Source organism: Rhodamnia argentea, chromosome 4 (assembly GCF_020921035.1).
Source record: "Rhodamnia argentea isolate NSW1041297 chromosome 4, ASM2092103v1, whole genome shotgun sequence".
Classification (NCBI taxonomy): Eukaryota; Viridiplantae; Streptophyta; class Magnoliopsida; order Myrtales; family Myrtaceae; genus Rhodamnia; species Rhodamnia argentea.
In genome coordinates this window covers 4,485,679-4,500,975 of record NC_063153.1, presented here as the reverse complement: position 1 = coordinate 4,500,975, position 15,297 = coordinate 4,485,679, and the positions used below count along the sequence as shown (strand labels likewise).

Below are 15,297 nucleotides of genomic sequence, written 5' to 3'. Positions count from 1 at the left end.
AATGTTCCACAAGTAGATCTTTTTATTCTTACATCCCCTACCTCCCGGCCTGTATTTCTTCATGGCAAAGCGACCATTGGTAAAAATCTATCTAATTTTTTTTTTTTTTTGCATCTCTCAAATGTTTGTCTTCGTTTTACTAGAAGATGGCAAGTTCATCAAAGGAAAAGACATACTGGGGCCCGGAAGATGTAGAAACTTTTTGTAAATTGTGCATTGAACAAATTGAAATAGGCAATCGTCCTGCAAGCAACAAAAGGGATGGATGGACAGTCATAATTAACAAGTTTGAGGAGCTGAGGGACAAAAAATATGATAAAAATCAAATGAAGAATAAGTGGGATAATCTTAAGAAAGAATACAAAAGATGGAGGAAATTGCTTCTAAATGAAACATGACTGGGATGGGATGCAAGGAAGAAGACCATTGATGCAAGTGATGAATGGTGAGAGAGGAAAATTAAGGTGTTTATTTATTATTTTGTTACTTTTTTCTAAGTTCATCTTTTATGATATAACTCATAGAAATGTTCTATTATAATAGAAGGATCATAAGTTTAAGGCTTTTTGAACGAAAGGCATGTATCGGGATCTTGAAGTCTTACTAGATAGAGTGTTCGGGGGTACAGTTGCTCTTGAAAGTGCCACATGGAATCCTGCACATGGTTTAATCAATAATGAAGATATTGAGGCCCTCAAGCTGATATGGGTGATGGTGCAAGATCTACTAATGATGATTTAGAGGGTAATACAAGTAGCGATATTATTCAACCTAGTCCAAGTAAGAGCCATAAAAGAGAGGCGTAGAGGCAAGTTGGAAGGAAAGAAAGGAAAAAAGTTGATCGCACCTGCTAAGTTAGCATCACAAATTGATAGACTTTGTTCAGTTATTGAAAGTAGGGCGAGTGTATCATCTCTTGCAAGGGAGTTTGATCCTTACAAGGAAATTATGCAAACATTGAAAGCCATACTTGAGATTAAGCAAGACCGAAAACTATATTTTTTTGCACTATCATACTTTCTTTGAAAAGAAAGACAACCGGAGATCTTCATGAACTTGGATGGAGATGAAGAAAAAGTCGAGTGGCTCAAGTTTAAGTTGGAAGAGCATAATAGTCATCACTAGGATGTTAGTTACTTGTTTGAACTCTTTCGTATGCTATATTCTTGTAATGTAAACCTATTTCTAATTGGTTTGATTTGCACTTTATTTGCACTATGTATGAATTCTATTACTATTTATGTTCTAATGCGGGAGCTATTTTTAGTTGGTATTCTTTTGATTGGGTGGAGTTTGCATATATATGATGGATGATTTCTATTTATGGACAATTTAGATTATTCATCTATTTTCCGATTGTAACTCTTTGTTTTGGTACTTTGACCAGTTATGGATGATTCTCTTGAAGGGGAAAATCATGACAAAGTGGAAGAAGAATATTGGCAATTGTGGGAATCGCTCAAGTCACAGTGGCTTATTAGCAATATACAGTTACAAAGAACCTTGTATGACATCTTCATGTACAAGAAATAAATAATTAGAAGAGTTGATGGGCAAAGATGCTAATCTAATAACATGCTATCAAATGTTTAAAATGGATAGGATCGTATTTAATAGTTTAACTCAAGATTTAGTAATATGCTATGGTCTTCAAGGAACTAGGAATATTCGGGCTTAAGTACACTACAAGTGTCAAAACTTTGGTACGACGCTCACTTTAGTGTTAAAACTTTTAAAACGATCACTTAAGTGTCAAATTTTTTTAAAAACGATCACTTCAATGCCAAAACTTTCAAAACGATCACTTAAGTGTCAACTTTTTTTAAAAACGATCATTTAAGTGACTTTTTTTAAAAAATGATCACTTCAAAGTGTCAACTCCACCGAGCCATGTCGGCTCAAATATTAATAAAAAATAACAAGTGTCGGATTTTCGGTAAGTCACATCAGCTCAAATTTGAGTTGGCACTAAAGTGATTGTTTTTAAAAAAAAATTGACACTTAAGTGATCGTTTTTTAAAAAAGTTGACACTTAAGTGATCGTTTTGAAAGTTTTGGCACTAAAGTGAGCGTCGTACACAAGTTTTGGCACTTCTAATGTTCTTTAGCCAAATATTGGTGTAATAGAAATGCTTGGAATATTTCTTTTCATTTTAGGACTTAGTGTGGGTAATAGGTTAGTACAAAAGCGCTTTTAGCGCTCCGGAAAAACCATAAGCAGGTACTTTAGCTTAGTATTAGATAAAGCATATGCAATGGGAAAATACTTGATCCAACCATCCGATTGGCAATTTAGGGAAGTTTCAGAGAATATTAGGAATAATCGAAAATTCTATCCTTATTTTAAGATACGTTTTGCTTATGCAATATAAATGTAGAACTAAACTTATATTTCGATTATACAATAATATTTTTATTTTAGTGTTAGGATTGTATTGGGGCTATTGATGGCCCACATAGTCCGGTAGTGGTACGTATGCACGATCAAATTCGTTTTATTGGTCGAAAATAAACAACGACTCAAAATGTATTAGTAGTGTGTAATTTTAATATGAAATTTATTTATGTTTGGGCTGATTTGGAAGGACAATCTCATGATACTCGTATCTTCTATGAAGTCATTGGGAGACATGATGTACGGTTTCCTCATCCTCCTCTAGGTTCGTGAATTAGTAATATGTATACATGTGTCTATGTTGATTGAATTTACATTATATTTGTCTAGGCAAATATTATTTAGTAGATGCTGGATATCTAAATTGAACAAGTTATTTGGGGTCATACAAAGAAGTTAGATATCATTTGCAAAATTTCGATAAGGTCCCATACCAATAGGTTATCGGGAGGTATTCAACCGTTCTCACTCATCGCTGCGATCAGAAATTGAGCAAGCCTTTGATGTGTTAAAAAAGAAGTGGAAGATTTTAAAGCAAATGACAAGTTACCCATTTGAAAAACAAGTGAAAATTGTGATCAGAAATTTTGATAAGGTCCCACACCTATGGAGAAACACCGTCAATGATACACATTTTGCAAGAGCTAATATAGATCTTGATTGTGGATATTCAGTTCACCTTAATGAAGTGAATGAGGGCACTAGTACTTCAAATGATAATTTATCTTCTAACATGGAATGTTTACGTGATCGAATAGCCATGAATTTAGTAAATATTTAAGGATGCTTGTAATTTTCAATAATAACGTAAATCTTATATCATTGCATATGTGACTATGTTTATTATAATGAAAATACTCTCTTTTTAATTGCGAAAGAAGTCCACTTTGATATGATTTTTATATTTATAAATTTGTTGGTACGTCTCTTTTACATTATTCTCAATGCAAATATATAAACGTGGCAGTCATTGTATTCTTTTTTCAATTTTAAAAAAATTAAAATAAAAAAATCTAAATAAGTCACATTAAATGACTTTCCAAATATATGTTTATCAAATAGTATTTTTCCAAACTTTCTTCTCAAGGCACTTTTCAATTACGGTTTGCCAAATAGTTTTTACATTTCACCAAATTCCTTCGGACTAAAGGCATTTGCATTTTCTCAAAAACTTTCCCCAAAAGCCTTTCCAAATGCAACTTAAATTTTTTCACTTCTTCAAGTGACTCCAAAACTACTTCTAAAATTGCTCAAGAAGTAATAAATGAAATTGCGTAACTAAAATGGATTTCTGTTTCAGAAGTTGCGTGTTACCAAACAAATTTTTGCTCCAAGAGCACTTTTACAACGTAAATTCTACTCCAGAAGTGTTGTCATGCGTGCCCTTATAAGTGTTGGTGTCTTCTCGAGTTCGGATGGGTTTTGTGGTGTTTGGAAGCTCCATCGATTGTATCACTTTTGAGACTAGTAGTTGTTATTGCTATTTGTTGGCTTATGAAAAAAACATTATGGGACCGCTAACAATCGGTTTTGAGAAGGGGAAATTGTGATGTCCATTTTAAGTCTCTTTCTAATAGCATTTTGACCTCAACCAATCTTCGGAGGCATGGGGACAGTGATTAAAGATACAAAACCTTTTTTTCGACAAAAAAAAATAAGGTTGTTTTATGGGACATTGATTTGTTGATCGTTAACCCAACTCTTGAGACTGGTTGCATGTAATAGCTAGTGTTGGGTGGTTACAATGTTATGATTTAGTACAGTATAGTGTATAATTCCTATAGGACTATGTTATGATTTAATACATGGCTCATATGATGCTCAATCAGTCAAGGTTAATTTTGGCATCTTAGAAAGAGGCATTCACTGCAAAGTGGATCGAGCCTTTAACCAATCAATGTAACTTTGTTGGTAGATGAAAAAAAGGGAAATCACACCTCTTCCTCTTATAATAAAGTAGGGTGGAATAATATATTGGCTGAATTCAATAAACGGATATGACTCCAATATAACCTAGTACATTTGAAGAACAAGTTGAACAAATTGAAATAAATGTATGGTAGTTTTAATAAACTTCTTTTACAATCCAGTTTGACTGGGGATAATATGAATAAAACAGTTGCCATTGATGATCTAAATATATGAGAACCTCACATCAAGGTATCATTTTGATATCATTATAGATGTACGTTTTAAGAGGTTTGATTATGTTGTTGACCTATGTCATCATTGTGAAAATTGCATGATAATAATGAGCGGACAAAATTCAAGAAGGGTGGATTTCTTCAATATCCCGAGCTGTGTATTGTATTTGGTGATATATATGCCACTGGAGAGCATGTAGCAGGAAATGCCAAACATTTGATGGTGTCAAAGGAAGATAACAATGATGGTGATGATGCAAACGATGATCTAGAGGACTTTAGTGAACACCATATTGACAATGGAGCCTTTACATCTAATTAATATTGCTCCTCCAATTCATGACAAGCACAAGTTGGACAGGACTTCAAATACCAAGAAGAGAAGAAACAATAACTCATTTGATGTTGCTAGCAACTTCAAAGCCATACAAGAGATGATGAAATCTAGGGCAAGTCAATCTGTGAGTGGCTCTACCACCACACAGGTCACATCATCATGTGTAGACCCCTTCCCCATATTTGCTGTGATTGATGTCCTAGTTATTATGCTTGAATTGGAGCAGGGTCTTTGTAACAAAACAATGGAACGAGCATGCGTTGGTGCCACATGGAGGGAGGCTTTCATCAATTCCCCAATTGAAAGGATAAATTGACTTCTCCAACGTCTTAAGTAGATGTTGGGAAATGTATTGTGGATTGCGCTTGATTTTTATATTTAGTTTTATTTTACTCTACGACTTATGTTGTCGGTTGTTATTTGATTTTTAAATATATTTATGTTAAGAGTCTTGTATTTGTGTGGTGGTATGAGTACGATGGATTGCATGAGAATTTGATATTTGATTTGCTCTCACTCTATGACTTATGTTATTGGTTGCTATTGAATTTTTTTTTTCCAAATATCTATATTGATGCTCTTGTATTTGTATGATGGTATAAGTAATATGGAAGGGGGAACAAATAATATGTCTAATGGGTAGGTAGCACCGGTTGAACAATACTTGGATGAGTTTGATCTTGACATGAGGGCAAGATGTTTGTTAAAAGATAGTCAGTATGTTAGGGTAGATGAATCGGTTGGTATCTTCTTATCTTTGGTTGGTCACAAAAACTCAATCAAAGATTTACGTGAGATTCCAACGATTCGGAGAAACAATCAGCAAGTATTTTTGTGAAACGGGGCTATCAAACCACCTTCGATAGGTCTTGTCCCAAAGGAGATTCTTGTAGATCATAACCATAAATGCTACTTTAAGATATGATTCTCATATCAATTTTACACCAAATACATGTAGTTAATAATCTTGTATAATAATACACCTTTATAAAATCATAAGGCTGTGTAGGTACTATTGATGGCACTCATATTAAATGCTTTTATTCCCGTGTCGAAGCAAATCCCATTTAGAGGTAGAAAAGGAAGTACCACCTAGAATGTGATGTGTGTTGGATTGTTTGATATCATGTATCCTAGGTAGGAAGAATCAGTCAATTATTGTCGGGTGGTCTTGGTGGCACTCGAGACTCCTCGACTGCAATTTCGTCAACCGCCACCCGATATTTGCTTTATCTATAAGGAGTAATTTTCTTTACGATCGTATTGCGGTTGCTATCATAACAAATTTATGTATACCTTGTTATAGGTAAATACTCCATTGTAGATTTTGGTTATGCAACACTTCCGAGATTTTTAGCTCCTTTTAAATGTGAACGTTATCATCCGAACGATTTTAGGGGTAGAGGGAGACAACCCAGAATAACAAGAGAATTGTTCAACCATACGCATTATTCACTAAGGAATGTCACCGAGAGGTCATTTGGCATTAAAGAGTTGCTTCTTCATTTTGAGACACATGCCTCCATTTACAATTCGAAAGCAAATACTTATAATTGCATGTTGTGCTCTCCATAATTACATTTGGCACCAAAACATGATGGAAAAAAACGTTTTCCTACATGGAGATCTGGATTACCCGTTTGGACCTAGACAAGTGGAGGTTGTAAATGATGCATCACATGAGGAGGCACCCGAGATAAACATGCTTAAGAAAAATACAACAAATTAAATGGCAAGAAATCACAATATGCCCGAAATTGCATTCGTGTTTTCAGGTTTTGTAATGTCGTTTTTAAATACTTGGCAATATTTCTATTAATCGTATTAAGGTCATCCAATTCTATATCATAATATATTTTGATTCTATTCCTTACATCATGCCGCTCTCTCATAATGAGCCAATGAGAATATATTTTCTTAAATTTAAAAAGCATGAGATTAGGATTCCAATTCCACCTTTCTCTTTCAAGAACATTATATAGGGACGTGAATGTTGAGGTGCTTAAACTAACAATTACATTGGATTTTTTAAGATCATCTTAGAATATCTTGATCGGTTAAGTCCTTACAAAAATCCAGTTTTATCTAAACATAATTTTTTTAAGTCTCCATTGACATTTTTATAATTGAATGAAAAAAATTGGGAATAAATTTTAGGATCCTAACATACATTTCTATTCCGAGAATAGAAATTTTGTGCGATTAGTAAACGAGTTCATCTACTCAGAAGTTCATTCGGGGAATAGAAATAGAAAAACTATTTTTGAGAACAGAAATGTTTCCAAACCCATCATTATTTGTAATGCCCAATTCTATTTCTCCCCCAAGACATTATTATGTTAAGTGAAACAACTTGAGTACATAGCTTGATGCAACGGCTCCAAAAGTCTGAGTAATTTTTCGAATTGACATGTCTAATTCTAATTGATTAGCTAAGTGCATTCAACTGCATCAAATTGCTTAGATGAATGAGGTGCTCCGATCGCAGGACAAAGCTTGGACTTCCAAATTACCCCGGTGAGTATTAATGGGTTAGATTGGGTATGCTTGAGTTAGAGTCGGGCTGGATATGAATCGTTAAATTTTGTATTAGATTGAAAACGGATCAAGATCAGACCCATTTTTTACTCAACCCATCCATTTGACGGATCTAACTAAGAGCGATCAATTTGCTGCATTTACAGTGAGAAATTGATTCTGTAGGGAGTGGAGGGAGATTTGCTTCTGCTCCATCTCGCCAACATTCCAAGCCTGTTGCTCATAAGCAACGAGGACATGCGCTCGTCCACAGAAACGAAGATAACAGGCCCCAACAGCAACATCCCACCAGGCTTGAGACCATCAAGAACAACAATTTAAACAGAAAAAGTTAGCTTAAATCGAACAAACAAAAACACAGACCGGGCTTTGCTTTTCTCCAGAGTCATGCATATTAACTAAGCAGTTCTTGCTGAGGCAGAGTTGAATTTCAATACAAGAAGCTGCCAAAGGATTGGAAACACGAATCGGCATTTTCAACTCGTATCCACAGCACAAAAAGCTCAAGAACTCCATAGTCATAAATTCCAGAGTCATGCATATTAACTAAGCAATTCTTCCTGGGGCAGAGTTGAATTTTAACACAAGAAGCTGCTGAAGATTGGAAACATGAATCCGCACTTCAACTCATATCCACAGCACAAAAAGCTCATGAACTCCATATTCTCAAATTCCTTGTAATTACTAAAGAGTTCACGCGATGCGTCTCATCTTGTAGCTGTGTGTCCGATACTTATGAGTTTGAGATCTTAAATGACCAAATACAAATTATCAAAATCTGAAATACTAACATCTTTCCTACCCACCCCAGGAACTCTTAGCTACAATATCCTATCATGATCCTGCAATATTTAGGTTATCTAAGAAAACTGCGAAAACTGCAAGAATAAGATTAAGAACATGCAGTCAGGAAAAAGAGGCACCAAAACACAAAGAACCTTGAGGTGAAGGGCCAAAAATTGCAAATAAGTTACAACAAGAACGACTGGATGATCTCCAATACGCAAGGACTATACTCAAAAGCAGCAAGAACAGTCAAATGGACAGAGCGGCGTACCACCAGCGTCTGCTTTGCTGATACCCAACTCGTCCTCTGTGTAGATGGTGAGCCCATCCACTGTTTTCTTTCTAGGACGAGAAGGTTGGTCGCCTAATGCACTCTGTGTTAAACCTTTCTCCTTTTTCTTTTTCTTCATCTTCTTCGTATTCCCACTGCCATTTTCAGCTGGCTTCTTGGCATCCCCTTTTTCACTTTTCTTCCTCTTTTTCGATGCAAAAATGTCGTCGATCTCATCATTGGATTTCTTCGTAGCTGTAGAAGCTTTCTCCTCCTTTGCAACTGGCATTTCCGGCCCTTGACCCGGGGCTTTCAAAGAACTCTTTTGTGGCATTGGCACACCTATATCTGCACCTGAATGTATGTAAAATAATCAGCTTTTTAAGACAGATACATTCATGTCTGCAATTACTTGAGCCTAGGCTCTTTTCCTCACTGTGGTCTCGCACATTATTACTACTTTATCTACTATCAACCGAAACCAGAAGAACATGAGAATAAGTTTAGTAGATTTTTCTTTCCTGAATAAGTGATCGACAGTAGTTGTTCATCATGCAATTCTTTTGGATTTGGGTTTTCAGCAAAAGAATGGAAACAAAACAGTAAAGACACAGAATGCTTCTCATAGAAAATCAAATGCAAAAATAAGATTCAAAGAAGCAGCTGATTACAGGGGCAGGCAGACATTTTTGCAAAGATTGAAATCCCAATCTCCAAAGTCCCAAAACTTCAAACTCAGACCAATTATTAACCAAAACCAGCAACAGAAAGAAAAGAAAAAGGTCTTCTTTAAGGCAGTTGATCAACCATTATTACCGACCCAAATGCAAGTCACAGAAGGATGAGAAATTGAAAGCGGAATTCGTAGTAAAAAACCTGCGCAGATGATTATTCTGAATCTATACAAACCTGAATACGAAGCAAAAATCTAATCTCACCCTAAAATCACACCCTCTGTTCAAGTATGAAGCCCAAGAAAAACAGCACAAGCTTTATTTCTTCTCGCCCAAACACAAAAATGACGAAGATTTCATCCGTGTTCCTCAGCTGTTTCCAGTCGCCGCCGGTGAAGCTGGTGCGTCAGAGAGACTGAGACAGGCGCTGAGAGAGAGAGACACTCACCTTCAGTCCCGCCAGTGGCGCGACGAGAGGTGGTGACGGGCGAGGCAGCGACGGCGAGCACAAGGTGCCTCTGAAGAGACAAGGGGTCGGGTTTGGAGGACTGCGAGGACGGAGACAGGCGAGGCGCGACGGCAGACTGAGCGATGAAGGCGCGACTCAACTGAAAAACTGAGGATGGAGGATCGGGGAGAGCACGAGAGGGAGAGCTTTAGGGTTCTCGAGTTTTGAGAATAGATTTTTTTTTTTTCCGAAAGATTAAAGTGGAAATGATAAGACTTCTAATACTTCGCTTAAATATTATTATTATTATTATTATCATTATTATTGAAATAATTTAATATCTATGAATTTTTTTTCTGTTTATTCATTTTTATAAATATCGCACCCCTACCAACACGTATCGAGGAAAGACGAGTTTGGAAGTAATACCAAGGGTAGGCCAATGATTATTCCAAATCAACTTTTTTTTTCTTTTTCTTTTTAGTACTGTCTACCCTTTTATTTGTTACTCTATGAATAAACAATTTCTCTTAAAATATAAAATTAAAATGAAAAAAAAAAGATTTCAACAAAAAATTTTTTCACGGTATAAGCTTATATTTCTAAAAAGGAGAATCTTCAATTTCACACATTGAAATTCATTTGTGGAGAAAATGGAGAGAAAGAAACCTAACAGAAATTGGAGAAGTCCACAAATAGCTTGTGTTGATGTAAATAAAGTTGGCGATCTTTATAATATTGCGTAATATTACATAATTTTAGGATTTTAGGCAATTTCGTGATTTTAGTGATATTTTCGTAATATTGTGTTTCCTAGGTTAATTAGGGTTAGCACCATATATAAGGATGTTTAGGGTTTTTAGAAAAGTAGAGACTTCGGACTTTTGATATTTTCGTTGATTTTGATTAATCACAACTAAGTGAATAGATTGTTCCTTGTATCTATTCAAGTTCTTCTATTTAGCCAATTTTCTATCGCGTTTCGGCATCCTGTGTTCTCTTAGACCCTTACCTCTCGTGAGGTTGAAAAATTCAATTTGAATAAATCTATATAGGGATTCAACTTAATTTAGGAAGCATGGACACTCTCCGAGAGCCACTATGTCAATGTTGGACGGGTGTTGCGTGTCCGACACACGTCCGACACACTGAGACACTTCCGGACACACGATGAACTCACGTCAGAAGTCCGACACACCAAATGAGTCGGATACGCATGTCTAGCTCCTTGACACGCCCACATGCATGAGTCGGTTTTGCAAATTTTAAATTTTTTTGGGGCAAATATGTAAATCCATCAAAACCCAACACCTATTCTACCCTAGCTCTCCTCCTCATCCTCCCTTCCCCAAAGCTCTTGAAAAACCATGTCGTCTCCCTTGTCTCTCTTCTTCTTCCCTCTTCTTTTTCTTGCTTGAAATAGTACCGACATGGCTCTGAAGAAATGGGGTTTCTTAGCATGGAAGCTGTTGCTTCATCCTTGTTTTAGACTCTTATGCATGACTCTCTCTCTCTCTCTCTCTCTCTCTCTCTCTCTTATGGACTTGTCGCTTCTTGCGCTTATGGCTTTCTAATTTACTCTTTTCAAAATTTGTCGTCTAGCATTAGTCATCAGAGAACACTATTTATAGAAAAGAAGAAACAAGAAGGAAATAATTGGAGTTGACGATTGCGGCTATTAACAACTGGATGGACGAGGTAAAAGGGGTCTAATTGAGATTTACGTGAAAATTGTTGTAGAATCAAGATCTATTAGTGATAAATGAACACTTGTTGTTGTGATGGTCTTAAGTATGAGTTTATACTGATGCTCAGATGTTGCATTCCCGCTTCTCAAAATGAAATGCTGAGTTTATAGCTTATGAGGAATGTAGTTGGATTTCAGAGGTTGTTGAGGATGTTATACGTGTTAAACATCACATCATGAACTATTCTATGAGATCAATAATATACAATGCGTTTGTTAGCTTGAAGTTGCTTTCTATAGCGGATACACGTTTTGTTTTGATGATTGTGATGCTTAAGAGGTTTAAGTTAATGAAAAGTAGCCTTCAAAGTAGGGTTATTTGTGACAAATGAAATATCTATCGAGATGATAATCAAGGGATGGCTAATTTGTCAAGGAGAAGGTGTTGGATGATTTTTGGTGGGATTCAATTGATTATATACCTTCCTTTATGGCTCCTATTTATGGCATGCTTAGAATATGTGACATCAACAAGCGTTGTCTTTACTTAGTTTATGACATATGTAATTCAATGATTGTTAAAATGATGAGAGCCATATATGCGCAAGAAGTGAAAATGGTAGATGAGGAGTCTACATTTTATGAGGTGATTTGTACAATTCTTGTGGATAGCTGGACTAGGAATAATACTCCACTTTATTGCTTGACACATGCCTTGAATCCTAGGAAAGTTCTTTGCATAAGATTATTACTTTATTAATTGGCATCTTTTCTTTGATATGATAATAAAATACTCCATTTATTATGATTTTCTATTTTTATTTTATGGGTACTATCGTGGTTAATGGCTCGATGAAGATCCCATTTGAGTTTCTCCATACAATCATAAGGAGATCGACCAAGAAAAACTTGTTGGGATTATTACTTTAGAATATTAGCAAGTTGGAGTTATATATGTAATTGTACTGGGCTTAATCATAAGCTTATAAGTATTACTTTTGACTTTAGAAGTAAAATAATCTCTCTTTTATCGATGACATGGTATCAGAGTCGTGTTGAAATCCTAAACCCTAGATAGCTGCCTTTGTCGACCACCCACCCTCGACTACCAGCTATTGTCAGAGTCGCCGAAGCTCGTTAGAAAACCTAGATTCGGTGTCACCCTAAGCCTAGCGAGCCAAATCCAAAGTCACCCAGTGCTGGCGAAGCTAGATCCGAGGTTGTTCGGGGCCGGCGAGTCAAGACCCGACGTTGCCCGGTGTCGCCTAGGGTGGCGAAACCTAGACTCGACGTCATCGGACGTCGCCTAAGCCGGTGAAGTCTATACCTCGACATCTCTTAGGCTGGAGAGTCCAGATCTAGGGTCATCCGATATTGCCTAGGTCGATTAGCCCAACTCTAGTGTCCTTTGACGTCGCCTAGGTCGGCGAGCCTAGCTTCGGTGTCCTCTAGCCCCTTCCAGTTAACTTTTATGTTCTAGTTTTGACGTTTCTAATGTTCTACTCTTTTTGGTGATTGAAAGTAATATTGTTGTGGCTGTTGGCATTTCATGCTGCATGGAATGTGTTGATTTCATGGCGATCGATGTGTTTGCACTTGGATTACATGTTGGGTTCAGAAATCTTGATGGCGAATTTGGTAAGTGGTGTATCCGTTATTTGATTACATGCTGGGTTCTCTTTGTTGTTGATGGGTGATGATTGAGACCAACATGTAATACGTTGACGTGAATTTCTTCATAGTGATTAGTAGTGTTGTGATAGATTGTGGAAATGTCTACCGATTCATCAAGTTCTCTGTTTGTTGTTTCGGGGTTGGCTCCCTAGTGCTTCTTTGAGTTTAGGATTATTTGGTCCCTATCATAGTATGACATGTTTACACAATTCATGATCAAGTTGGATGGAACTAATTATCATTATTGGTCAAGGGCCCTTTTAACCTTTATTTATGCTAATCGCTAGTCTAGATGGCTTGAAAAAGAACTACCCGAAGATTCAGCCGATCTAAAAGAAAGGAAGTTCGTTGATGTTACTTTGTATACAATTTTATGGGGAAGTATGGTTGAATCTGGTCATTATCTTTTCATGGATTGTGCGATAACTCATGAGGTATGGACAAAGTGCGCATTAATATATTCCGAAAAAAATAGCATGAGTCGAGTTTATGATATGTGGAAGGCTTTATTTGAAACCAAAATTAGTGATGTTGAGTTAGGAGAGTATTATGCTTGTTTTACATCTTTGTATCAGTGCCTCGAATCTTATTTTTGCAACGAGCACACCTCTACCACGGTTACTCGGATGCAGCAATAAGAAGTTGACATGATGACCGTGCTCTTTCTCCGCCGTCTTGGTCTAGATTACGCTTTCCTTCGATAATAGATTACTTATCAGAGCACTCTCCCTTCCATAGAAAAAGTGTATTCTCGGGCTGCTTGTTACACTTTCAGTACTAAGACCGCAACAATGTCGGACGGTAGTGCTATTGGTGGCTCGTGGAGATCAAGGGGCTTGTGGTCATATTAATGGTCATGGACATAGGAATTCTGATAGTTCTTACCGTGCTCGTGGTTTTTAAGGCTGAGGTGTCACTTGTGGTGGTGGTAATAATGCTTCTAGAGGAGTTTGTGAGAACCGTTTTTGTACTCATTACTAGCTTTCTAGGCTACTATTGATTATTGTTATGACCTCCATCTTAAGCTGCGGGGTCTACATGCCTCTATTGATACTGAGCCTTGCACTCCTTTACCCGAACCCTCCTCCGGGACGGGTACGATAAACTTAACTAGTGTAGAATATGATAAGTTTGTTAAAGCACGACAAAGTGTGAGTAGTGTTGTCTCCGGTCCTGTTGCTACTTTAGCACAACATAATGATCCTAACTGTCTAATGTCCAGCAAAGCTACTTCTCGTCTTTAGGTTATTGATTCAGGTGGTACTCATCATATGACTAGTGATCCTCGTCTTCTCACATCCACCTCGCTTGTTCTTTCTACGTCGGTGACCTTAGTAGATGGTTCTCAATCCAAAGTAATCGGTACAAGTTATGTATCATTGAATTCCTCTATCTCCTTATCTTTTATTTACCATATTCCATAGTTTCCTTACAATCTATTATCTGTCGGTTCTATCGTGACCTTGACTGTGATATTATCTTTTCTTCATCTTCATGTGTTCTTCAAGATCGAAAGACTGGACACTGAATAGGTGGTGGGCGCAAGGTTGGTGGATTGTACACCCTGGACCCCGAGATTATTGCGGCTGCTACGGCAGTTCAAAATAAAGCTGTGGATGATTTTTATTGATTACATTGTAGCCTTGGTAACCCGTCGGCAAACGTACTCTGACATTTTCCTTTTGTGTCTACTTATGGTCTTTAGTTTAATTGTGAAACGTGTCGGTTGAGTAAACACCATCATGTCTTTCTTCCCTCATCTCTCCAATCGTGCATTTCAGCCATTCGAGTTAGTTCACTTCGATGTGTGGGGTCCTAGTCAAGAGTCTTCATTTGATCTTTGTTATTTTGTCATTTTTATTGACGATTGTACTCGTACAACTTGGTTTATATTTAATAAAAGATCGTATCGAGGTTTTTCATTTTTTTCGCCAGTTTTATAATGAAGTCCGTACTCAATGTGGTTATCCTGTTAAGTGTTTACATACGAACAATCCTCATGAATACTTTTCTTCTTCTACCTTCATTCTATTTCTTGAATCTCATGGTATTTTACATCAGAGTTATTGCGCTCACACTCCACAACAAAATGGAGTTGCTCAACGTAAGAACATCATTTCTTGGATGTTACCCGTTTTCTACTTCTTCACACTCATATGCTTAAGTCCTTTTGGAGCTATGCTCTTTTTACAACATGTTATCTTATTAATCATATTTCATCCTCCGTGTTGAAAGGAGCTATCTCTTATGCTCTTCTTCATTCCGATCATCCTTTGTGGTCTATTCGTCCTCGTATTTTTGGATGTGTTTGTTTTGTTCATTTTTTGTCTCTAGGGTTGGACA

At 36.7% G+C, this 15,297-nt stretch overlaps 1 protein-coding gene and 1 pseudogene across 1 annotated transcript; one reads left to right on the top strand and one right to left on the bottom strand.

The window, feature by feature from the left end:
- Positions 1–117: 117 nt before the first annotated feature.
- Positions 118–1,125, top strand: LOC125314936 (annotated as a pseudogene).
- Positions 1,126–8,339: 7,214 nt separating this feature from the next.
- LOC115750783 lies at positions 8,340–10,235 on the bottom strand. Its single transcript, XM_030688338.2, has 3 exons — positions 10,224–10,235; positions 9,594–9,753; positions 8,340–8,825 (listed from the first exon to the last, which is right to left on the bottom strand). Exons 1-3 carry the CDS (start codon positions 10,233–10,235, stop codon positions 8,431–8,433), a joined length of 567 nt encoding a protein of 188 aa, XP_030544198.2. The 3' UTR covers positions 8,340–8,430.
- Positions 10,236–15,297: the final 5,062 nt, after the last annotated feature.